General features: G+C 41.4%; 1 protein-coding gene across 2 annotated transcripts in view; it reads right to left on the reverse strand.

Annotated features, from left to right (window-relative positions):
- Window positions 1-5,154: 5,154 nt before the first annotated feature.
- Window positions 5,155-27,077, reverse strand: part of GXYLT1 (glucoside xylosyltransferase 1) — a 38,608-nt gene continuing 16,685 nt past the window's right edge. For both annotated transcript variants that reach the window (XM_035127647.3, XM_035127646.3), the window contains 6 exons: window positions 24,512-24,686; window positions 22,680-22,805; window positions 16,524-16,775; window positions 12,326-12,449; window positions 10,618-10,790; window positions 5,155-8,140 (listed from right to left, as the gene is read on the reverse strand). In XM_035127647.3, the coding sequence (XP_034983538.1) occupies window positions 7,979-8,140; window positions 10,618-10,790; window positions 12,326-12,449; window positions 16,524-16,775; window positions 22,680-22,805; window positions 24,512-24,686 (1,012 nt within the window). In that variant the 3' untranslated portion in view covers window positions 5,155-7,978. The remainder of the gene's footprint in view (window positions 8,141-10,617; window positions 10,791-12,325; window positions 12,450-16,523; window positions 16,776-22,679; window positions 22,806-24,511; window positions 24,687-27,077) is intronic.

The following is a 27,077-nucleotide window of genomic DNA, read 5'->3' on the forward strand; positions in this document are numbered from 1 at the left end:
GCTGCTTTCACAAACAGCGTAACTATGTAGCATAAATCTTATCATCAAAGCCACAAATACATACATGAGCAAATGCTAGCCTAAAGCCCTGGAAGTTGTCAAGCAGATCATGTATCCTACAGATCATGCACCATTCCCTCCTAGAGATGGGGGGAAAATCTCTCAGTTTCCATTCTCCAAGTTTCTGATTTCCCTAATTTTAAATGCAGTTTTCCATATTTATGCAACAATTTGCAATTTCGAAAAAAGAGCCTCATGAAAATTCATCAGGATATTAGTGCAAATTTATCCTAATAAACATTTTTTTATTTCCCTTTTGACTAATGCACATATTATTGCAAGCAGTTTCCCCTAGGATAATGCATTATTGTATGTTATTTTCACTAATATGTGCATTTGTTTGTTTATTATTTTGCTAACCTTACCTCAGTATGCATTTTTGTAGGTACTACTTGCTGGAGAACTGCACTGCAAAATTCTGAGACGTGTGAATTTCAATGGTTGGCTGTTCCTTAGATTGTGAATTGTTTCAGAAAGTGCAGGATTTGTGTGTGTTCACCTTTAAATGTAAACTTAATCACATTTCTTGCCCCCTCCCTATTCCCTCTTGATGCCTGCAGACCTTTCCACACAGTCTTTCTTATGACTGGGTGCACATTTTGTTTCTTTAGGATTATAGAGTGTTCCCAAGACTTTTCTCCAGACTATACATATTTTAAAATACCGTAGGTTTCCCTAACATTTGCAAAGCTGAGTGACTAAAGCAAACTAATGTATTAAATGCATTAAAAAACACATTTAGTAATGCTTGTGGGATTCCTAGTTCAGTAACTTTTGTGTGTTGTGACACATTGTCTGAAAAAGAATAATGCGGGCACATGTATCAAGTGGTACCTTAAGTTATAGTCAGCGTTTACCCAAAATACTTTAGATACTTCTAGTAAATCATTTGGCCTGCTAGTAATGGTCTCAAGCTTGTTCAATGATTGTTTCAGGTAAGCGCCACTGTGTCATAATAGATGTTATGGTTTTCTATAACTCTACCACATTCAGAAATGTGCTGCATAAGGATTATTGCATCTTCGGTGTATTGTGGGGACAGTATAATGGGCCTCACACAAATTCTCTATAAAGGGCACCAACAGTTAAGAAAGGAATCACCTACTAATGTGCAATTACTGAAAATCGTGCCAGATGAATCAGTAGTAACCAGGTTTGGATTTTATTCCATTTCAGTTTTTCATAATGTACATAAAGATCAGGATAATAAAGAAGAGACACGGCAAAATCTCCCCCCCCCCCATGCGTCCTCTAGCCATTTGCACCATTCCTGTCAGCTGCAACAAAAGGACATGGAACAGAATGTCAATGTTAAGTGAAATACTTAGTCCCACTTTGTTTCTTGCAGTGTTCCACTTGAGAAACCTCAAAAGAGTGAATAACTGATGTCCAGTAAAGGTAAAGGGACCCCTGACCATTAGGTCCAGTGGTGACCGACTCTGGGGTTGCGGCGCTCATCTCGCATTAATGGCCGAGGGAGCCGGCGTATAGCTTCCAGGTCATGTGGCCAGCATGACAAAGCCGCTTCTGGTGAACCAGAGCAGCACACGGAAACGCCGTTTACCTTCCCGCTGGAGCGGTACCTATTTATCTACTTGTACTTTGACATGCTTTCAAACTGCTAGGTTGGCAGGAGCTGGGACCGAGCAACGGGAGCTCACCCCATCGTGGGGATTCGAACCGCCGACCTTCTGATCGGCAAGCCCTAGGCTCAGTGGTTTAACCCACAGTGCCACCCGCATCCCGGTGCTGTCCAGTAGATGTTTGCAAAAAAAAAAGAAGCAGCCCGAAATAAAAGGAAGGGGATAACTATTTTCCAATGCATTATCAGGGTGGCCTGTCCCATTTTGCCACGTAGGGTGAAACGGGAATTGCCACCTCCTGTCTCCCTCCCACTGCCATGCTCCGGACCCCACCACTTCCACACCCCAGCTCTTGCCAAACTCAGTGAGAGCTAGGCATTACAAAGCCACTCGCCTTCTCTGTCTGGGGTGGGGATGCTGAGCAGCAACATAGCACACACGAACCCCGTGGTTCTCACTGGTTGGATGGAGGCAATCTGGTGTTGGCAGCAGCGGAGGGGGGTGGAGCACCACCTCTTGCACTTCCACTGCCTGAGGTGGGTGCTTCACCCTACCTCATGAGTGGGCTGGCTCAGCTAATATTATCATTTATGTGTTGCCGATTATTTCATTGGAATATTCATCAGCCATTATCTCATCAAGCGGCATCTTCAATGTGTGAGTAAACTATTATAGACAATGCGCTATAGCAAAATAAGCAGGGCTTTTACTGATTAGACCAGGCTTCCTCAAACTCGTCCCTCCAGATGTTTTTTGGCCTACAACTCCCATGATCCCTAGCTAGCAGGACCAGTGGTCAGGGATGATGGGAATTGTAGTCTCAAAACATCTGGATGGCCGAACACATCTGGATTAAACTGTGTCCTTAAATTTAAGAGAGAAAAGTAGGAACTGGTTTGTTTATTGATTTGTTTATATTGTGTCCTTAGACCAGTGTTTCCCAAACATGCACCTCCAACTGTTTTTTAGACTACAGTTCCCGTAATGCCTGCTAACGGTGGATGATGGGAGTTGTAGTCCAAAAACAGCTGGAGATCCAAGTTTGGGGAACGCTGCATTAGACGCATCACAAAACAAAAGTTTAGCACTGTGAAAGCCACAAGGTAACACCAACAGATGTTCACTCAGAGTACAACATAAACAAACTGAAAAGTCTGAATAATCCTGACAAGACACAACATTCTCTCTTCAGAATGTTCTTCTTTTATCTGCTTTCATTTAGTTCTCTGCTCATCAGTCAATGTTGGTCCATCATGTCCAATCTGAAAGGTAGCATCTCTCCAGAGACCTGGGTAGATATTTCGCACCAACTGCTACGTGATCCTTCCATCTGGAGATGTCAGGGGTTCAACTTGTAACTGCTTCTGCTCTGTTACAAAGTTCCGACACCCTTTCTTTTTCTCTTTAGAAAAATAGCACTGCAAATAGTAAGTGTGATTCTTCTGAAGCCACACAAACTGTGCTTTCTAATTTCAGAATTATTGCCTTCCTTGGAAATGCCTAATTAAAATTTTGACACATACCTTGCCATACCCAAAAGCCGACTGAACTCTTTATGCAAGAATACCACCAAGTTCTGCTTTCTGCTCTATGTGCAATCTGCTCTCATTCAACATACCGCTAACCTTGGCAGGGGGGATGGGGGGACTCAGATGGGAAATATTTTAAATATGCAAAAGAAATATGAAGACAAGGGAGCAGCTCTGGTGTCTTTTACACAGTAGTTCTAAAGTTTTTCAAGATTACAACATTCAAGCAGCATGGGTCTCTAGACACAGCAGCTCAGTGAAGCATAGTAGGATAGCAATATAAAGATAAAACATCCAGCTTAATTAATTTTTAATTTCCTACATTCCCAAATTAGGAGTAAAAACTGATTAAATATCTTCCATTTTCTTGAAAGCTTTTTTTTAAAAAGTGCTCTAAAGACCTACGAATTCAACCGCGTTTTTTGTAATTTAGGGGAACTTCTACATCCACGTTCCTTTTTTCTTACAAAAAAATTAACAGGAGTAAAATAAATGGATTTAACATGAATTGCTCTGTTAAGATGTGTACACGAATGGCTGACTGAACATTAAGATTCATAAGAGATGAACGTAAACGCAAAAATGAATCCTTTGTCGCCAAGTCTGTAATTATGTGAATGGGGATGATGTTAATGAAGCAAAGGAAAAAATGAGACACAAATTGACCTTTCCAGAACGTAAGGGAGGGAAAATGCAATAGGTCTCCTTCATAAACTGCATGTTTCTGCTGGTTTTATAATTTCACTAATATGAGTAAAATCTCTCTCTCTCTCTCTCTCTCTCTGAACCACTATATGGGGGGTGGAAGTAGTTGATCTTTTTATTTTCTACTGTAGGGTTGCCATATTTCAAAAAGTAAAACCAGGACACCCCCAAAATGCCAAAAAACTGAGATTTTTTTATTGACTTATCTAAGATCCAAGACAATTTGCCACATTTCGGAAATTCTCCCTGGACATCAATTCTGCCTTTGAAATCCCATTAACGCCTGGGATTCTCCAGACGTATGGCAGCCCTCCTCTACTGTAATGGCAGAATGACCTAGTAGTAATCCTTTGCTGGCAGAGGAAAGCTGAACTACAATTATGGAAAAGATAAGACTATTGATCCAAGCTGTAACTAAGTTCTAATCATTGTGGACCAGATGTTCCTTATTCCTCACCCAGAAATTAACCTAGTATACATAGCACCTGGCCAATCTGTGTGTACATCACACATGAACGCACACACTGGCTGTCATATATTACAACATCCTTCCAAAACCTGGTCCCCTCCGGTTGTTTTGAACTACATTCCCATTTGTCCCAGGCAGCATGGCCAACGGACAGGGATGACGTGAGCTCCCACCGAGTATTTCCAGGGGACATGTCCATTACAATACTTTCTTCCATATTGGGCCCCAAGTAAGTGCCCACCCTTCTCTAACTGTAAGTAATTGGCCATGATGGGCAAGGAACGAGCCCGCTAGTGCTTTGTAACCCCTTTCTAGTCATCCTGTCCACATTTTGCATCTCTCCTTGCCTTAATTACTTATGGGGTTTCCATTTGGGAGGGGGTTTCCATTGCCCAAACGGAAATCCCTGCGCTATTTTGCTGTCCCTGGCCTCTCTCATCAGCTTAATACTCAACAGAGGGCATGGGGCAAATGACCTAATGGAAGTAGCAGAAACTGAATGATGGCAACATGTATTACATCTGTGGTTGTCTAAGACTACAATTCCCATCATCCCTGACCACTGCTCCTGCTAGCTAGGGATCATGGGAGTTGTAGGCCAAAAACATCTGGAGGCCCAAGGTTGAGGACCACTGGTCTAACATACAGAACTAGCGGGAATATTTTGGCACGAGGGTGAGGCTGGTTAGACATTTAGACCCAGAGGAATGCAAGATACCCACCCCGTTTGACACCCTAATGTTATAGTCTGAGCGTCAAGATATACCACCCACTGGCAACTTCCCAAAAGAAAAAACAAGAAGCAGAGTAATACAAAACGCAGTTTATGTAAAAATAATTGTTGCAATGCTTTGCATAGGAGCCAACTGGCCTCCAGTTGTGTCCATTTTCTAAGAGAACATGTACACTATTAAAGTAAAATTACAGCATGACTTCATAGAACTTAATTCTTATCTATAGCCATGTTTCAGTATTAAAGCGAGCTTTTTCACCATTTAGAAATTTGAACAACTGAGTAGTCTATAAATGTACATAAATAAATTTAGCAAGACATCAAAACACCTTAATACTCGAGCTATAGTTATGAACAGTGAGACACAAAAAAGGATAAGGTGATTCCTTTCAATGAGCCAAATGCTAGTTTCCAAAATATGAAAGTGTGGCATTCACTGAGACAAACATGCTAACAGCATTCCAAAAGACTGGATAAGAAAGGTGACCCATTGCCAAATTATTTTTTGAAATAATTCTCCCTTGCTTTTTCTGCAAACTGAAGTAAACTTGGGGTACACCAGCTTTTGTCAACTGAAATTAACAACTAAAAATGAGATGTGGCATTAATTTTCACCAGTCAATTATCTTCCCTCTAACAGTGAACTCAGCTGGTGAGTGCTAACAGGTCTGAAGCTGAAACAGAGCCACTGGGAAACAAAAGGAGGCACCAGCATGCTCAGGAAAGTGGGGGAAATCCCAAGGTTTGCAGAGGTACAAAAAATGTTTTTAAAACCTAAGGGTCAAATCCCTACCCCGCCACAAAAAAGAAGACTCATCAGTCCATAGATGACTTAGCATGCCCAGTAGGCATGGAATATTCTGTGTCTATTGGAAAGGGAAAGTGGTAAAGGGGAGAGTCAAATTATCATGGCTGGCTGGCACCGAGAACTGTTAGAGAAAATCCACTGCAAGATTTTGCTGCAGGTCCCACCTGTCATTTAATAACAGCAGAGGTTATTAATGCACTGCTTCTGCCCCTTTCTCTGTGCTATATAGTAGGAGCTGCAGTGAGGAGAGTGAAAGGATGCATTACATTTTTAGAGTTCACTCTTTTAGCAGCTGTGGATGCTAAGTTCTGAGATGTCAGCCTATGCCAAAACAGAAGGGGAGGGATGAGGAAACCGGGGCCCTCTAGATGTTATTGAACTCCAGCTCTGATCTGCTCCAGACATGAGGGTTGTTGGGTGTTGTACTCCAGTAAAATCTGAAAGGTCCCAGGTGTCTCAGCCCTGCAAGAAAGCTAGATCCAGTTAGACAAGGAGGGATAACTTCCGTGTTCCGATATGACCAACTTCATCCTCTCTATATGTATAATATTATAATAATTAAGTACTGTAATGAAAATAGCATTTTACGCAGTAAAATATTTTGCAGTCATTAATTACTATTGTTATAGCAAACATATTAATTCCAAACCAACATTATAACGAGAGCGCCATATTATGGTTCCACTGAAATCAGACATTTGTAACAGCACAGATTCTGGCCGATCATTTTAAAGCTTTGTTGCAAAATACACAGTAACTATTTGGTAAGCAAACAACTGTCAAATCAGGACGTCATCATTATTTCATGACTAAGTCTACTGTACGTGGAGCTGAGTGAATAAAATAGCTTCATAATAAACTATAATATATTTCACAACATGGTTTTTTCCTCCTTCCAGAAGGGCCAGTAGGATTATATAAAAAATACTATTCAAATGTAATAAAAACTATATAAAATCTATATCATATTTTGCCTTAGTAAATCTAGTCATATTATTTTAGCGTTTAGTTCAACCATGTTAAAATGTTGGTCGGGACCCAAAGAATCACACTAGTTCTGGACTTGTAAAGGGCCTCTGGGAATGGACTTCTCAACCCACAGCCTTCATGCCATGTTGCAAATTGCGTCTGATGCTGTTAAGGCTTCCCAAACTGGTTTGGGATATGGAAACGAGGTCCACTGTTCAAGGGGTTGAGGAGAAAGAAGTATGACTGGGCCAAAGCTCTTTAGCATGCCTATGTAGATCTTTGGATCCCAGCTTTTGTTTATAGCAGGAGTGGGGAACCTGTTGCCTTCCAGATTTTGCTGGATCCCAGTTGTCATTAGCCCCAGCCAGCATAGCCAATGCCCATGGACAGTGGTCACAGATTCCCCAATCCTGGTTTACGCCAATATATTATTAACTACATATGATACTAGCTTTGCTTCCACTAGGTATTTATTTCTAGAGTGGAAGTCCTGTTATTAGGTGCAGCTTACATCTAAAAAAAAGTAAAACATGATTGTCAAAAAAATTGTAAAATACAAGAGATGAAGACAAAGGCACATACAGATTGTCATCAGTCACAACACATTCCTCTGAAAACGGAATAACTTCTGAGATTTGTAAACAATTTGTTCTCACACTTTTAAAGTGAGGTTAGTGCTGACTCCGTTACCGCAATGTTCACAGTTTTATCAGAATTTGAGATTAGGAATGACAAAGCGTACAGTCATTTATACAGTATAGAGACCTTCATTTGTATCTGACGCATTTGAGGTTATAAAGAAACTGAATTATATTATATAGAAGAAAAAAACCTGAATACAAAACTCTGCAACACTTGACTCAGTTGCAATTCAGCGCTGTGAAAATGCGTACTAACTGAACTTCAAACAGTTCTCTGCAGTATGCTTTTCTTCCTGCAGAGAATTCTTCAAGAAGAACAGCATCTTCATTTTGTCCACACTGGGAGATAGTTCCTGGCATACTTCTCGACATAACAACTGATTAGAGCAATGTGCTGTTTCTTTCATGAATATCCTTCAGGCATCATATATTCTCTCTCATCTGTGTTGTTTAATTCAAAAGTTTGGGGAGCCTATGATGATCACCTTCCTTTAGATCTTTTATCGCAAATGTCCCTTATGCTTTTGGTTAGCTGCTTTGTGAATACTTTGTATATTCTTCCGCAGTAAGTGTGCTGTGTCTTTTGTAGCTCCAGTTCAAGGGGAAGCAACAAGGCATGTACCAAGTCGTCGCCAAATGAATACTGGGGAAGAGGAAATTAGAAATGCTGTATTAACAAGTCACAGTTAGCAACCCAACCCAAACAGTACTGCTTTGGCCAAAACAATTCTGAAACTGCTTTTCATTGTTGCACTAAATATTCAGTTTTACAAAAGTCTCCCTAAATACAAGTCATACTTAAGACAAGAACTAGTGAAAAGGTGGCAATATTCTTAACACAGTGTAATACGTAAAGACCTCTGGCAAGTTCGCAATATATTTTGATTACTCAAAACATCCAATTACTGTCAGCTTAAATGAATGCAAAATGGTTTTTGCACAGGAAACAAGCCTAAAAAAAAAAAAATCAACGTAACTATTCAGGCAAACAAATCTGAAAATGAATGTCAGGCACCTAAATTAATGGGTTAATTTACATGATCACATGCCTGCCACGTTGTAGCTTTGGCCTGAAATGTGTATAATTATCTCAGTATGACATTCTTTAAAATAATATATGGCTCTTATTGAGTTGAAACAGTAGAAAAAGAGTAATCTATAGTACCATTAAAGATGGGGCAGCTTCATTAAACTGAATTATGTACAAGCATACACAGTATTTAATGGAAACCTGAAGTAAAAACAGTCATTAATCCAGAGTTACAGGTTATTTTACTACATTAGAAACCAAGTAATATGCTAACTTAACATTTCAAAATAAAATAATTTTGCTAATCTTGCTGGCATCAGGTCAGTATTGATCTACATCTTTTCTATGTGTTATGCATAAACAAAAACTGATCATAAATAAAGCTGAGACATTTTCTTTTCTTAATATTTTTCTGGCAATACTCAAAGGAACAAAGAAATTGTATTTTTATGAGACCACATTTTCTTTCGGTGTAGTGCATTCTAAGGCCCCCAATAGTACTTTTCTTCATTTTTATACCTATATGACAACACGCAGCAAAGCACCATTAAAATATACTATTGATCTTTGAAGGTTATATGCAAGATAGGATGAACATTAAAATAAGCAACATTGCTACATTTTACAGCTCTTCAGTGAGTATGCTGATATACTGATAAATAGTTTATTAGAAACCTTATTTGCAGAACAAGGAAGCTGAACAGTTATGCCAAGCATGAAAGACTTGCACGTGCATTTATATATTACAAACTGCACAAATTAAAGTAACTAAATTATACAGATATGAGACAGGAATAAGAGTTTGGAGAGAGAATAAAATGGAGCTTTCCAGTATCGAAGCACCGCTTACTAATTTCAACAATAAAATGGGAACAGAAGAATTGTCTAAGGCACTTCTGGTAACGCTTCCATTGTGGTTTGTCAGTGAACTTCTGGTAACTACCAGCATTTACTAAAGCAACATACCACACTGAACTTCTGTTTATTTTTTAATGCAGTTAACAACATTTACATATCGCTTGACTGAGGTAAAACCTCTAAGCGGTTTACAAGAAATACTAAAATTATCAATAAAGAACATTTGAGAACAATTAGAAACATTCTTTTTTTAAAAAAAATAACATATCTGTCTAGACAGGCTTGCCTTAGCAAAAATGGTTTAACCAGGCACCAAACAAAGTACAGTCGTACCTTGGAAGTTGAATGGAATCCGTTTCAGAAGTCCATTTGACTTCCAAAACGTTCGGAAACCAAAGCGCGGCTTCTGGTTGGCTGCAGGAGCCAAGCGGAATCCCTGCCGGACATTCCAAAAGTAGTTCGCAAACCGGAACAGTCACTTCCGGGTTTGCGGCGTTCAGGAGCCAAAATGTTCAAGAACTAAACTGTTCGAAAACCAAGGTACGGCTGTACAGCAAAGAGGCCTGTGTGTGATGTTACTGGACAGAGACTTCCAAATCATAGGTGACACCACACTAAAAGACTGATTTCTTATAACCGCAGAATGAGAATTATGAGCCACCTGAAGCAGCGCAAGTCCCTTAGATCAAAGTGGTCAAGCAGGCATATATGGGGAAAGGAGACGCTGCCAAGTTCTAGAGCCCAATGTTGTGCTTCATCATGCTGAAGTTTAAATTTAAGCTTAGCACCATTCAGGATTGCAGCCAAAGGTTGCAACCAACCTTTAAGACCACAGGGGGTCTCTATCCTCTTTTGCAGAAACTGGAAGCCCATACGTTCAAAACCTAAATCAATAGACTCCGAACTTCAAGAAGCCCACAATATCTCTTTCTTTAAAAACTTAGATCTAACGTTATGTACTTATGCTACTCTTAGATATTAAGATCTTTTACAGAAAGCGTTCCTGTAACTTCAGTATAAAGTTCTCAAAATGTGCACTTCGCAGGTTAATTAATAATTATTGGTCAAATGCAGTTTGAGGACCCGGTTGCGTTCATATCAACTGGAAAGTTTAAAAGGGAGATGCATAAAAAAGGACAGAGTCAGATTTCAAACGATTTTTCTTAATTCTAGAAGTTAACAATAGTAGAGATGTCAATTCATATACCAGATTGGAGATTTAAAAAGCTTACATTTCTTATTGCATCGTACACAGCTCGAAAAGCTGGCTGTTTATCGTCATGGTAAACCCCTCTGTTTCCGTGGAGGATGAATATTCCTTCTTGATCAACCTGCTGACAGTTGCTTCCATAAATACAGTGGTCAGGCCGATAGTTCCATTGGCAAGGAAAAACAAAAAGGCTTTCTGTGCAAAAACGACAACATTGCAGTGATTACAGGTAAACCATTAATTAGTTTCAAGTTCTTTTTTTTAACTCTTGGTGGCTTATACAACAGAAGACAATACTAATCATACAATGATGTCTACCTGCTTGCACAATGGAAATCTGTTTGTGCAATGAAACGTCTGGTTTCTTTTCTCCCTTCCCCTCCCCTTCCAACCCTCAACACTCCAGAAATTGGGGTATATGGGGGGCTGTGAGGGTGGAAGAGAGGAGAGGCCCACTCATACTATGATGGATCTCTCCCAATATTTTAATTAAATATACAATGGTACCTCGACTTACGAATGCCTTGACTTCCGAAGGTTTCGACTTCCAAAGTCCGCAAACCTGGAAGTATTTTCACCGCGCACGCGTTCTGCACATGCACAGAAGCGGCGTGCCGGTCTTGGATGCTTCGACTTCCGAAGGATTCGACTTCCGAAGAGCTCCGTGGAACAGATCGCCTTCGTAAATTGAGGTACCACTGTATGCTATAAAACACTAAGAAACCAGCATGCATACAGTCACTTTACCCTTATTAATCTGATTTCTACTAGCCAATTGTAATTACACTAAAGGTATTCAGTCTTATTCAAAAGATGGGAGATCTTACTTTAGAGATCAAGCCATCCCAACTATTCATGTACTGCATCTGTACGTCACCTTTCTGCCAAGACACCAAATTTCAATACACTGGTATAAAATACTCTCAGACCTACTTCAGAAGCTGATGCCAGGGTCCACAGCTCTTACACAACCCCAGGAAAAGTGGGGCTGCCCCAACAGTCACCTCAGGCTGTTGATGTTCATTTTCAGAAGGTGTTGGTTATGTGTTCTTTTGGCCTGGATTTCTTGGCTTCTGACTTCCCTTGGGGCACATAGGTCTTAAGTAGCCCCAGGGAAGATGTGATTTTAACACATCTTTAGGTAGTGGGCAAGTCAACAAAAAATGGCAGAGTTGCTATTACATCCATGTCACTGGAGTCCCAAAATGAAATTGTCTGTACAATGTTTCAAGAACTACCATATTAACCAAAGCCTAACCCATGTTGAAAGCTCTTTGGAGCTCAACAAGCGCTATTTATCAAATAGTTTCCCAGCCCTTTTTTCACTCAGTCACATGAAAGAAAGCGAATTAGAATTAAGTGAAATCCTGGTTTATATCATGAACCAGAAACGATCGGGATTCCAATTAGCCCCACTCCAATTCAAATGAGATCTCAAACACACAAGCAAAACCACACCAAATCAGTTTCTTGGGTAGAATTTGATCAGCCATTCTACAGCAGCTGTAGTACAAAGTCAAACTGAAACTTGATTAGTGTGGAAGTGCTCTTACAGAAAAATCTCATAGGAGATTAATTTCAAATAAAGATGTTCTGTGATAGAGATGTGAAGGCATAGGGAAAATAACCAGACACATTTTGGGGAGGGAACCATACCCATCTCTATTGCGTGTTAGCAGTAGCATGTGGACAGGCAAGATTCGAATGGCATTCTCAAAAAAGCAGCTTACCTGGATTATGAAAAAACATAATGTTCAGAAGATCCTGATCGCCCCATGTTATGTTCAACTTATATTTTTTCAGCAACGGCATCAGAATTTCTTCCCACCGTAACCGTGCTGTGGTCATGTCATTCTTCAACATCAAACACAAATGACCAATATTAGAGCCAGGACTGGAATATATTAGGTTTTGACATCTATCTTTTGGAACTCTGTTTTAATTAAGAGCCACTTTACCCAATCTCTCCAATCCGTTTTAGGATTGAACTTATGGTTTGAAGGCAAAGCAGGCTGCCACCTTGCTAAAGCTAAGCAGATCTGGGTCTGGTCGGTGCCTGGATGAGTGACAGCCTGGGAACCGTGTATATAGTGCCTTGGGTTCCGGGATGAAATAAATAAGGAAATAAATAAGGAAATAAATAAGGAAATAAATTTAGGCAGACTTTGAGGCTTGGGTTGATCACTCACCTGCCTTTGTGTGTTTCATTTCACTATACATGATGATGATGATAATAATAATAATAATAATAATAACAATAATAATAATAGATTCAGCTTTACAACGTGTTCCTGGACTATTGCAATGCACTTTATATGTTCTGCCCCAGAAGAAGTTGCAACCAGTGCAGAATGTGGCAGCCACAGTACTGACAGGTGCCACAGACCAGATGCACATTACATCAGTCTAAAAAAGGGTAGATACAGCGCTTGCCAATTTGCTCCTGGGTCCAATTCAAGGTGCTCTTATTAATGTATAAAAATCTGAGCTGGTGTTGGCCCCAAATATCTGAAGGAATGCCTCCACCAATATTGACTTGATGGAGTGTTAAGATAGGCTCGGAAAGCCCTGCTTTCAGCACCAGCACCAGTTGTGGTTGAAGGGAAGGGCCTTTTCAGCATGGAAGGGCCTTTTCAGCAGTAGCCACTAGATTCCCTCCAAGGTGCATCCTGCCCTGGCTTATAGCTTTAATCAGCAGGTCAAGATGCACCTTTTTGTCCAGGTTTTTGGAAGTGTGGGGCGAGGTGGCATTTTAGTTTACTCCATGCCTACTATTATGCACTGCTGCTGATTTTACTGTGATTTTGAAGTTCTGTTTTTTTAATAATACTAATAATAATACATCACACAAATCGCGCTAGGACCTTTGGTTCAAGGGCAGGTAATAAGCACACTAAATACATGAGTAAATGAATAAATGTGACATGCATACCATGACTAGCTAAATTCAATTTTAAAACTGTGATATATATTTTTTTAAGTCAATAAGCCTCAGCTACTACAGTACATATTTGTGGCTAATCATACAAAACAGGAACAAATTCATTCAGCTGCTGCAAGAAGCCCAAAGATTACTAGAGTTAATGAATAATAATAATAATAATTTTTAATTTATACCCCGCCCTCCCCCATCAAACCGGGCTCAGGGCGGCTGACACCAGTAAAATTACAGCAAGACGTAAAAGAAAGAGAAACAATTAATTAAAATACGGGTTAAAATACAATTTAAATTTAAAATTTTAAAATGCAGCCTCATTTTAAAGTAACCCAAAAGAAAAACATAAGGGAGGAAAACATAGGGTTCAGACTGAATCCAGCCCAAAGGCCAGGCGGGACAGCTCCGTCTTGCAGGCCCTGCGGATTGAAGTCAAATCCCGCAGGGCCCTGGTCTCCTGTGAGAGAGCGTTCCACCAAGTCGGAGCCCGTACTGAAAAAGCCCTGGCCCTAGTTGAGACCAGTCTAACCACCTTATGGCTCGGGATCTCCAAAATGTTGTTATTTGTGGACCTTAAGGTCCTCCGCGGGGCATACCAGGAGAGGCGGTCCCGTAGGTACGAGGGTCCTAAGCTGCATAGGGCTTTAAAGGTGAAAACCAGCACCTTAAATCCCATCCTGTACTCCACTGGGAGCCAGTGCAGCTGGTAGAGCACTGGATGAATGTGGTCCCGCTGCAGGGACCCTGTAAGGAACCTTGCCGCAGCATTCTGCACCCGCTGGAGTTTCTAGGTCAGCTTCAAGGGCAGCCCTGTGTAAAGTGAGTTACAATAATCAAGCCTGGAGGTGACCGTCGCATGGATCACTGGCCAGATCAGGGCGAGAAAGGTAAGGGGCCAACTGCTTAATACGGCGGAACAGAAAGACAAGAAGGGTAAGGAATATAAATAGTGAAATAGCAAGAAATAAGAATGTAGTACTCTCTCTTGTGGCATTCAAAAATTTTTTTAGTAAAGACTATTCTTCAAATAAAAGTGAATACCATTTGTGGTTGTTAGTCACTAACAGACCTCTTTGCTTTGGGTATGATGTGTAAACAAAATAGTGCTTAGTTTCTATTCTGATAAAATAAAATATTTTTAGGTGAAATATTCAGAATTAATGTCTCCTTTCAGTTCTCACAGGTATTCCCTGTGCTTCTTAATCAGGCAGGTGTAAAGGAGCAGATGACAGCACATAGTTGGAAAGCATATTTTTCTCCCCTCCAGGAACCCTTCTCTGGCAACATATGAAATGTGTCTGAACACGCTGAGCCGTGTTTTTCTTGTTTTAAAATCAAGGAATTCTTGTTTGGGGTTTCCTTTTTCAAACGAGCCAACTCTAAGCCCAGCAGGAAAACACAGCCTCTCCCTGGAAGGAAGAGTGAAACTAAATGTAACTGCATTTAGTTTCACACCCAATTACATGGGTGGGTTTTTAGAGGTAAATGCCTAGTGTAGAAGGCCAGATCAGACCTTGGCTTGTAGGGTAAGAAGTTCTTGGCTCTTTGTACCCACAATACAGACTGTGACCTCACACTTGCTGTTTGTATTGGAAGAAAAGTTTCAAATGGTGTGAATGGGAGTTCTGCCCCTGATCTTGACTGGGGTGCGAAGGGAGCAAATTAGGCGTCTTCTTACCCTATTTACCAGGGTCACGACCCACAATGGGTCACCTGTGCCTGCTATTTCCTTTTTTAAATGGTTCCACATCTAGTTCAGCCATATTTGGTTCTCCTCTAGGGCTACATAACTAGCACTTCCTATTTGAGACAGTTCTCCTGCGCACTAATAAAATGAAGCCAAATCTTAGGGTGGGATTCAACGAAGCTTTACTCAGCGTAGGCCCATTGAAATTAACAAACATGACTAAGTTAGGTGCGTTAACTTCAGTGGATCTACTCTGAGTGAAACATAGTTGAATACCATCCTTAAAGTTTTAAAGCTTGCACTGTGAACACCAAAGCAGCTCTGAGCAAACCACAAAAGCATTTTAAGAGCACTTTTCAAGCACACCAAACGAGCAAATACAATGGCTATCAATTCGCCATGGTTGAAAACAATGGAAAGGCAAAACCCATGACATTTTCAAGGGTGACCATTTCAGTCAGAGCTTCCCGAACTTGGGGGTCTCCAGCTGTTTTGGGACTGTAATTCCCACCATCCCTGACTAGCTAGGGATGATGGGAGTTGTAGTGCAAAAAGCAGCTGGAGACACAAGTTTGGGAAACCCTGAGTGGAGTGGAGTGATAATGATGAGGCTGGGGGGCTATGCTAAATTTTCTGCAAATGTGGCAACCCATTTCAGAAAAAGTCTGTCAAATAAGAACAGAGTGCCCCATAACAGCCATTTACCATCAGTGCATTGCATCCCATAAGCAAAAAATCCCTGCAAAACTGTTAGGTACACCACCAATTTTAATACTTATCCAAGCTTCTCTGAGTATTCTTTTAATAATGTCAAGAGCTGCAGTAGAGCAGCAGTTAATATAATTTTTCTAATTTAAACATCTGCTTGTGTGCAGGTTATATGAACTGATCAAGCAAGAGGCTTTGAGAACAAAATGCACTAAAGCAAGCAGTGTTTTTACAGAAGTGGGAAGGTTGTAGTAAGCAGTGTAGCAGCGCCACCTTCTGGTTAGGTCAGCATCTACACTATAACCGGCTGTTCCCATTATTTCTTTAGCAGGATAGTAATTCACAGTAAGAAGACAGATACCATATTCTATTTGAGTGGCATGTGAAGAAATGCCATAAGGAAGAAGCTGCAGGAAAGATCCTATCTTGAAAACCAGGAATAAACCAAAAGGCTTCCATTAGGAAAAATTAAGCAGGATGATCTTCCTTGCAGGATGGGGGGGGGGGACATATGGGAAAATTGGGAGGTCAGTGAAACTGCATACATTCAGTGGAGAGAGTAAGCTTACCCTGGAAATGAGAGGACCAAAAGACGTACCTTGAAATGTTTTCTTCTTATGCGGGTCATATTCATTAGCATTACTCCAGAATTGATTCCAGTCTTTCCATAATACGGGTGCCTGGCAAAACGGTTATACCACCCGATGCGAGGTTCCTCGTGTTCAGGCGCCATTGCAGCAATTTGAGTGGAATTGAATTTTTTCAAGAAGGACCAAATGTCATCAACAGGTCTTAGGAACAAGATGTCCGTGTCAACATAGAGCAGAGAGTCCACATCTTTGAGGATTAACTGTGAAGGGAAAGTTTTTAGAAAGAGGGTTTAAGTCAAACCCTAAGCATGCTACTTAGGAACCCAGGTGGCGCTGTGGGTTAAACCACAGAGTCTAGGGCTTGCTGATCAGGTCGGCGGTTCAAATCCCTGCAACGGGGTGAGCTCCCGTTGCTCAGTCCCAGCTCCTGCCCACCTAGCAGTTCGAAAGCACATCAAAGTGCAAGTAGATAAATAGGGACCGCTCCGGCGGGAAGGTAAACGGCGTTTCCGTGTGCTGCTCTGGTTCGCCAGAAGCAGCTTTGTCATGCTGGCCACATGACCCGGAAGCTGTCTGTGGACAAACGCCGGCTCCCTCGGCCTATAGAGCGAGATGAGCGCCGCAACCCCAGAGTCGGACACGACTGGACCTGATGGTCAGGGGCCCCTTTACCTTTAAGCATGCTACTACTCATCTTGACCAATAAGCGACTGAGGAAGTTCAGTATCAATATCAGTATCGATTCCTCACCAATAGATAGCTTCTCTCTAGGCTGCAGCTAGACTGTTGGTGGGGACATTTTATCACCCACATAACTCTAGTGCTCAAAAGCTTGAACTGGCTGTTCATACACTACAAGGCCAGGTATTAATTTATAAGGCCCTTGACAATTTGCATCCAGGATACCTGAAGAACTACTCGATCCCTTATATTCCTGCCTCATCGCTGAGGTCTTTGGGGGAGTCACTGTTGTGGCTCCCCATGACACCGAGGCATGTCTTCTGGAGATGTGCAATCAGGATTATAGACCAGTTTTAAGGAATTCCCTTCCACCTGAGGTCAGACAGGACCCCTTCCCTGCTGAATTATTTTATTCTGAAGTCTATTTTATTCCAGCAGGCATTTTAATTGAATTCCGATTTAACAGTTTCAACTGGTTTTTATTTTCCTTGTGTTGAATCCCTTGTACGCCACTTGGAGAGACAATAGTAATTAAATGACACGTTGGGTTTTAATTTATATCCCACCCAAGGCTTTTCTTCAGCTGGAACTCCACGGAACTCAGTACCTGCACCTCTCAGGTGGGCGCCATTGCTATTCTAAGAGAATGGTGAGTTACGGCAACTCTTTTTTCTAGAAAACTAGCACTGATCCTGCCCAGAGAAGCAGGCACAGCAATAATAAAACATTATAAGTCATCTACAACTAAAAACAGCTTTAAAACATTCTTTTAAAAAAGTTTAAAACTTTCTAATAAACATTCTAAAAAATCAGATCCCAGGGCTTCCAGGAACAGTATCTTTCAGCATTAAATGCAACTTCGGCAGCCAAGGCTACTTGGGTGCCAAAAATAGACTGAAATTAATCTAGATCAGGGCGGTCCAACTTTCCCTACCAATTGGGATGCAAGAGTAATTCAACATGGAATCTGCCGACCACATAATGCCTTATCACATGAAGCGGGGGACAAGGCCAAAATTTGATGCCTGGCCCTCACATCACCTTCCCAAAGCTGGATAAGCAAAGTGCTGGGCTTTGGGAAGGAAGCATAAGGGCCAGGATGAAGACATCAAATGTTGCCGAGCGACCACCCTGTTCTAATCTAGACCATCTACTTCCTCTAGTTGTGGCTGTAGCTGGCTTGGCCACAACCTTCTCCACCACCTTGCCCAGGAAAGGAAGAGACCGGATGGTAATTTCTAAAACCTCTGTACTCAGGGAGCAGCTATTTCAAGTCACTGGGGGATACCTCCCTCCCCATGTGAGGTACTGACCACTCCCTGAACCCATCCAGTCAATCCCCTTCTATTAAGATTTTAGGTAAAGGTAAAGGACCTTTAGGTTAAGTCCAGTCAAAGGTGACTATGGGGTTGCGGCACTCATCTTGCTTTCAGGCCGAGGGAGCCGGGTTTTGTCCGCAGACAGCTTTCTGGGTCATGTGGGCAGGGGGATGCGGGTGGCGCTGTGGTCTAAGCCACTGAGCCTCTTGGACTTGCTGATCGGAAGGTCGGCAGTTCAAATCCCCGCGACGGAGTGAGCTCCTGTTCCTCTGTCCCAGCTCCTGCCAACCTAGCAGTCCAAAAGCAAGCCAGTGCAAGTAGACAAATGGCGGTCCCGCTGTGGTGGGAAGGTAAATGGCGTTTCTGTGCACTCTGGCTTCCATCATGGTGTTCTGTTGCGCCAGAAGTGGTTTAGTCATGCTGGCCACATGACCCGGAAAGCTGTCTGTGGACAAATACTGGCTCCCTCGGCCTGAAAGCGAGATGAGTGCCATATCCCATAGTTGCCTTTGACCGGACTTAACTGTCCAGGGGTCCTTTACCTTTACCTCTTTTTTATTAAGATTTTATTAGCTATGATAGCCAGGGATCATAAGGATGTATAGTGTAAATAAATACATACAAACAAACAGCCTATAATTATTTTTTCACATCTGTGAATTGACTACACAACAGAAAATAAGAGTATAATAATGTAAGCCGGTTCAGCTGGTGATTCACCACAGGCTAAAATTTAGTGCTACCCATGGGCTAAAAACATGGATTTTTTTTTAATATGTTGTTAAATTAAATGGCGACGTTTTAATGATATTTTCTCATTTTAGGGTATTTTATACTGCTAGAGATTTTAGAGATTTTTTGTGTTTTATTGCTTTTAATTTTGGAAGCTGCTAGGAGCTCCTAGCATAAATAGAGAATTGCACTTTTCTGAAGTCCTATTCAGGCTTTCTAAAGTGCTGTCAGTGGAGGGGCTGCATACGTTAGTCCCAAGGGAATTGCAAGCATGTACAGCCAAATGCATTTACAGCAGCCCAAGCAAAACTGAACAATGGCAATAGGAATCGCCGAGAGGGATTAGCAATATGTAATTAAAGTCTCCGTCCCCCAAGGTGGCTTGAAAAGGAATAAAATGTTTTCATAGCTTGGGGTGTCAATGTAGATGTATAAAAGAGTTAAAATGTTTAGTGGGTATGTACCACACATGCTACCCACCCCCATAACGCCTGGACCATATGTTCGGTTACTATTTCAGAGATACAGGGAAGAGCCTTGAGGCAGGGTACAAGCTTATATGGAGATACAAAGCACACCCGCCTTGCCTATGGAGAAAAACACCATGTGTTCTAACCTAGTGAGAGAGCAAGAAGTAGGCGGGATTGGGGGAATACTAAAGATACAGTTGAAAACACTGGGGTTAGAGAAATGAACAGCTGAATTTCCATTACAGCATGGGCTACACGGTCACCAGTGGGTTCTGGGTCTCCAGCAGCGCTGGGATCATTGATCTGGGTGCAGAGAAAATTTAAGACAAACAGAACCAGATCAATCTGCTTCCTGCTGCAGACAGGGAATCTGCAGCAGATTCCAATCAGGCTCCATGTTCCCTCTGCTCTGATAAAGTTCAGGTTCAGCTATATCCAGGGATGCTAGGAGTCCTCCAATACAGTTTTTAAAAGGCATGCAGGAAAACCTTCCCTCTTGTGAGGATGCCTGAAAATATTAAACATGGCATGCAGGCTAGGGAACCGGACAGGTGGTAAGCAAAGGAGAAGCTAGGGACCCACAGCCATCTGAGAGGTTGGTGCATTTTGGAAAAGAGCAGCGTTCTGGAGGCGTCTCCGAAAGCTGAAAAACTCAAGGGCTCAACATGCATCCAGTTATAAGGAAAGCTTATCCAGAGTCACCTAAATTGTTATGTAATGATACACGAGTGTCATTGCATAACACAATGTCACAGGTAATGAATTTTCACGTGCAGTAATTGAGTCCTATTACTTAACCTCTGGGCATAGCTGTCAAGTTTTCCCTTTTCTCGCGAGGAAGCCTATTCAGCATAAGGGAATTTCCCTTAAAAAAGGGAGAACTTGACAGCTATGCCTCTGGGGTAGGTTCGTGGGAATGGCAGAAGGAGATAGGATCTGCCCATGTGATGCACACCTGGTGGAAACTCTAGCTCACATGGTCCTCATTTGTAAAATGTATGATGATCTCCGCCAACAATTTCTAGACCAACTACGTAATATGGAAACCGGAGACAGAGGTTATACGCTTCCTATTACAGGGGAGAAATCAGGAGCTCACCAAGACAGTAGCGAAATTCCTCTACTTGATCTTTTGCTGCCAAAGTACATTACAGGACCCTGCCCTTGTTGGAGACCCACAGAGGTGAAATAGATTGTTGGCCCCTCATCCCTTTGGCAAATGACTGTACTGATGATATGGCGACGACATCGTACTGGCCTATTTACTTTGAATGTTTGTAAGTGATGCCAATAAAGGTTTTGATACTGATACTTAAGGTCTCTGCCACTTGGTTTTAACCTAATAGTGATTGGGCCAATCAGATCCAGTTCTTAATAGGACAACTTCCTGACAGAGAATGCTTAGATTTCTCAAGCAATGCAAAAGAGTGGATGTGTTTTTTTACTATAGGAGGATAGTCTGCTGAAAGGGATTCATTGGCTCATAAGGGACTATAAATGGTTGACTAATAGATGTATTAGTCAATACATCTATTGCTTTAGATGTAGTACCAGGTTCAAGGAATTTATTTAGACACATGCACCTGATTGTGGTACCATGTACTGGTATCAGCACTGGCTTCCATACCAGGACTCTCCTCCTCTCCGTTTACTCCAATGGCTATGCTCTGGCTATGCCATGTCACTCATACACCATCTTGGGACGCATACAGAATTCCAGTTGAACTGAGCTTCTCAGTGACATTACACGCAGCCGAATGAGCTCAGAGTTTTCCCTTCAGACCTTCCCACTCAACATGAAGATGTTGGGGTGGAGCTGGCACATGTGGATATAATTTCGGAACACCTAACTATCGTTTTTTAAAAAATCTGTAATAAACATTTGTTTTTGATTTTATACGGAACATTTATACAATGTTTGGTTTCTTGCAGAATGTAATGAGGAAGGATAAATACGAAGTGGGAAACACATAATCCTGTTTCCCTGTCAGTGTTCCTGTTTGTTCAGCTCCCTGTATCTGCTCCTTCAGCCTATAAAATAAGTAACATTTGCTTGTGCAGTAAAGGTAAAGGACTCCTGGACTGGTTAAGTCCAGTCAAAGGCAACTATGGCATTGTGGCACTCATCTCACTTTCAGGCCGAGGGAGCCGGTGTTTGTCCCCAGACAGCTTTCCAGGTCATGTGGCCAGCATGACTAAACCGTTTCTGGCACAACGGAACACCGTGACATAAACCAGAGTACACAGAAACACCATTTACCTTTCCGCCGCAGCAGTACCTATTTATCTACTTTCACTGTGTGCCTTTGAACTGCTAGGTTGGCAGGAGCTGGGACAGAGCAATGGGAGCTCACCCCATCGTAGGGATTTGAACCACTGACCTTCGAATTGGCAAGCCCAAGAGGCTCAGTGGTTTAGACCACAGCACCACCTGCAGTGTGTGTGTGTGTGTGTGTGTGTGTGTGTGTGAGAGAGAGAGAGAGAGAGAGAGAGAGAGAGAGAGAGAGAGAGAGAGACAGAGTGCACACATATATTCTCTGCTTCTAGCATTCAAATTGCCTTCTCTTCCTCAAAAGGCTCTCATACAAGCTCAACCTATCCCTTCCAAATGGCATAAAGAGAAGGGGCAGCATTCTGCTTAAGACCCAGATTGATCAGGCTTCCTCAAACTCGGCCCTCCAGATGTTTTTGGCCTACAACTCCCACGATCCCTAGCTAGCAGGAGCAGTAGTCAGGGATGAGGGGAATTGTATTATCAAAACATCTGGAGGACCGAGTTTGAGGAAGCCTGCACTAGACGCTCCTTTGTGACAGATTTAGACAAGCAGCAAAATATATCCCTGCACTCCAAATCTGAGAGACCCAAATAAGCCAGATTACTGTGTTTGGAAGATCATCTGCATTTGATAAAGTAAGCTAATTTTTAAAAGATACATATTTTGCCTTGGCCACCATCACTTACTGGCAAGAAAAGCCTCTGAGATGCACAGGGCTTGAACAGTTTCTTCCATTCAGCTGCATTCCCAGCTGGAAACGAGATGGGGTATAAAGTATAATTAAATTTTCCTTGATATGCCAAACCATCAAGCTGGGGAAAAGAAATTACAAAATTTTATTAAAGGCATACAACAAGAATATTTTTGTTTTTTAAAAAAACACAAGCAACTCTCCAGCTTGAGAGGCACCCTAAGTTTCAGAGTGGTCTCAGCACAGAGTAAAGTAAATCAAATCGTTGGATAAAGCAAGGATGGGCCTTCCTTATACAGTGGTACCTCTACTTACAAATAACTCTACTTACGAATGTTTCTACTTACGAATGGAGCTCCGTCCGCCACCTTGGATGCGGTTTAGATAGGATTTTTTCTACTTACGAATTTTTTCTCCCAATGCATTCCTATGGGATTCGACTTACAATTTTTTCCGACTTACGAATGTGCGTTCGGAACACATTAAATTCGTAAGTAGAGGTACCACTGTATTATTAGATTCCCAGGAGACATAGCAGCCTCTCCCTCTACGCAGGTGGACAGAGAGGTCCTCCCTTGCATTCCATCCCACATAGGACCACCACCATTGCCCAACCTCTATCTGTGCTCAGATGGCAGATGGCAGAAAGGCAGTCCCTACATCCAACAGAGACAAAACCTTTCCCTTCTCCCAACATAGGGGGCAGGGATATGCCTGTCAGTTTGCATTTCTTAGTACAGAAAGTATTGATCATTCTGATGTGTAGAGATCTTTCCTATTCTAATTAATTCAAGAGGGTTCTGGAAGCTTCTCTGCGTGAAAGAAACAAACAGAAGGTTCGTGATGCTTGGGTTATTCCTTCAGAGAAGCTAAGTACAGCTGGCTTAAACTGGTCCTGTTATTTCTTTCTGTTAAGGTCATGCTAATTATAATAAGAGGACAGAAGGAGCCTGGGTTTCACTTTTCTCTTTCTATCTTTTTTCCTTCTAGTGTTGTGTTCTGTACATACCATACTTTTCCGTGTATAACACGCCCCCATGTATAAGACGCCCCTATTTTGGGGGGCTCAAATTTAAGAAAATGGGGGGAGATGGCACAAACTTGCTGAGCTTTTTTTGCGGAGGATTGCCCAGAGTTGTTGAGCTTCTTTTGTGGGGGAATGCCGACAATCATTGGCGATATATCCGCCTCTCATCTGTCACATCACCGGCAGAAGCTGCCAATCGCCCACCCAATTGCCACAGCATCAGCCAATCAACACCACCCATTGACACAGCAACCAATAGCACGCACAATAGCTGCTGATAGCCACAGCAACAACCAATCAAACGTCCACCCTATGCACTACAACCCACTTTTTAGCATGAATTTTTAATTTAATTTAATTAATTTAATTTAATTAGTATGCTTAGTGTTAAAGTTTAGATTTATTATAAGTCATTGTAAGTTTAAGTTAAGTCTGCTGCAACTGGATTTCTTATGGACAGTGTCAATCCTGAATGTATTGGCTTTGTGACCATTATGCTCCTTTGCCTTCAGTAGCAGTAAAGCTCTGCTGGGTGAAATCCAATTGCCTCTGGTCTATTTTTTGGGAATCCTACAACGTGTTTAAGTTTTTGCTCTGCTAATTATACGTTGGGAGTTCTACTCTGGATCAGTATTGAGTAGAATTTCATGACAATGCCTGCCCTTGAAGTGGCATACATTTCTTTCTTCTCCAGCTGCCCCAGATTCTCCCACTCCTGCCCTCACTTGAACTGTTGCAAGGTATAGCAACAGTACGATGCCCAATCAAAACCCTGGAAATGGGTGGTAAGGAATACTTACTATTTCTCTGAACTCAGTGTGTAATGGGTCCTCTGCAAAAATATGAAAGTGCAGGGGTTTGATGCTGAAAATAATGGCTGATTTCAACATGGTAACTGTCTCTTCCAACCTTTCGCCACAGGCTACTACGGCCAGGTGCATCTTCTCCAAAGGTTGCTTTTTCACAAAATCATATCTAAGGAAAAACGACAAGAAGAATAAATAGTTGCCGGAGAAACCAATGTAAACATGTTTACACTGTAGCATTTTAATGGGAAGATTTATGTGTGCAGGTGGCACACGTTTTATGTTGCACATGCTTAAAAATCTAATATATTGTTTATTATCTGAGTGGAATATATCTCCAGGGATAGGGTTGTATACAAATTCAATGAATAAATAATAAAATAAAAATTGGGGGAATTGGAATCATGACCATGGAGGCAAATGGTACAGAGAAATGAGATGTTTCCAACTTTCAAACCAGTTCTTGTAAGATATTATATAATATATATAATCATAATATATTTTAATTCCTGGATTACATGCTTTTATACTATTTATAGAAGGGTACTTTTCATTTTCCTTAAAGGACCTGAACTTTTGGATAATCTTGTTTTGCTTAGAATACAGCCCATTTTTACACTGCCACGTTACAACAACTCCTATCCTCTGACCCCAAATTATACTTCAGCAGACCTTATTGGTAAGCAGCTAGGCACTCTTTTGTTGTAAGGTTAATACCACTGGCCACTGACTCTGGTTCAATAAAATGGTGCTGCAACAGTAATATGGACAGGTGGCCTATATAAAATGAGCATTAACACTAGGTCAGGTTACTGGGTGCAAACAGAATCCAGGTGTGGCAGCTTCTTTGAAATTTCAGAGACAGTGTCAACTGCTAGGCCCATACGATGTAAATGAAATGAAGTTATATTATATTAACAGAGGGTAAAATGCATTTATCTGTCCCAAGGTTAGTCAGACTCCAGACCTATCAACTCACTAATATTTGAGCACTAGACGTTAGTACAGAACTCAGTGCAAGAGTTTCGGTAGCAGATATCGCTCAATCACAAAATGAAGAAAGTCACCCTTCAGACTTTCGTTACTGTTTTGCCGCATATTTTATTTTGTGAATTTTTGAGTCCTTTTCCTTCTGTTAATCAGTCCCCCTTCCAAACATCGTATCCTCTACCAATGGCAGATGGTAGATCACTTGGACCCATTACAGTTGTGTTGGAGCCCATCCAAACACAAATGATGATCTCGCATAGCAAAAAAAAAAAAGTTGTGCTAGTTTTTGCTCTATTGTTCAAACTTTTGTTATCTTCCCTGTTTAGATAACGGAAGTCTTAGGAATGGCTGAACAGTGGAAATCCTGCAGGTAAAGGATGTAACGCACTGGCAACAAAAAGATCACACGTGAACAGGAGCGAGTGCAGTTTGCTCTCATTTTACACATAAAAGAGCAGTTAAGATAAGTAGTGCCTTGATCCGGTCCATTTCCTTGCTACTCACATCCCAACCCTGCTTGCGTTGCATGCCAGACTCCTTCCTGTTTAAGATGCTACTGCCCAAAATAAAAAGGAAACCTGTTAAGTTCACTGGAGTGGCAAGGACAGGACTAACAGGATATCTTAGGCTGGATCTAGACACATCAGAGAAGCAATTCAGCTAAATGTGTTGCAAACTCATACAGGGAAATCCGGCAGGGAAAGACTAGACTTCACAGCGCCATCTGGTGTCACAGTGTTATATCACATATACAACGCTTATAAAAAGCGCTTTTTCTTTACCAATTTAGCTGAGTTCCAAGATGCAACATAGAATAAAAATTATATGGTTTTGTCTTCTGATCCACTCCTTTTGCGGTATCTGCTACACTCCAGTTAAGTCAAATATATGACATACAACAAAGGCTTGGTCTATTTCATCTTGCAGCACCACCTGCACTTTGAAGGAAACAGTATCCATAGGAAGCCATAATTCTCAAAGCTGCCTTTCAAAAAGCTATTCTACTTATTCCCTACCCCTGCATACTGCTACTTCCAGGGAGAAGCATATTTTAACCTTTAAAACAGAGTAAACAACTGAAATCAATGAAACAGTTCATAATATAACACAATGAGACAGCAGGACCAAACAACAGTGTTTTATAGATTAGAGTTGTATTCACGGGTTGCCCCCCCCCAATGTTCATCTGCAAATAAGCAGGTATAACAACACCCCTATGGTGATATCCAACCCAGTCATACTAAGAATAGACCCACTGCAAGTTAATGGGCTTACACTTGATCTTAGCCAAAAGGCCAAGAAGAATATTCTAAATGAAGTAATTCATGAAAACCAAGCAGGTTTTCTTCCAGGCAGACAGATGAAGGACAATATAAGAAATGTCGTAAATATAATTGAATATCTGACAGCCAGGAATGAAAAGCATGCAGCATTGATTTTTGTGGATGCAGAAAAGGCCTTTGATAACATATCTTGGGAATTTATGATTAAAAATTTGGAGTTAATGGACTTAGGACAATGGTTTATAAGAAGTATAAAAGTGATATACTCTGATAAAATGGTGAAACTT

Source organism: Zootoca vivipara, chromosome 9 (assembly GCF_965207765.1).
Source record: "Zootoca vivipara chromosome 9, rZooViv2.hap1.1, whole genome shotgun sequence".
Lineage (NCBI taxonomy): Eukaryota > Metazoa > Chordata > Lepidosauria > Squamata > Lacertidae > Zootoca > Zootoca vivipara.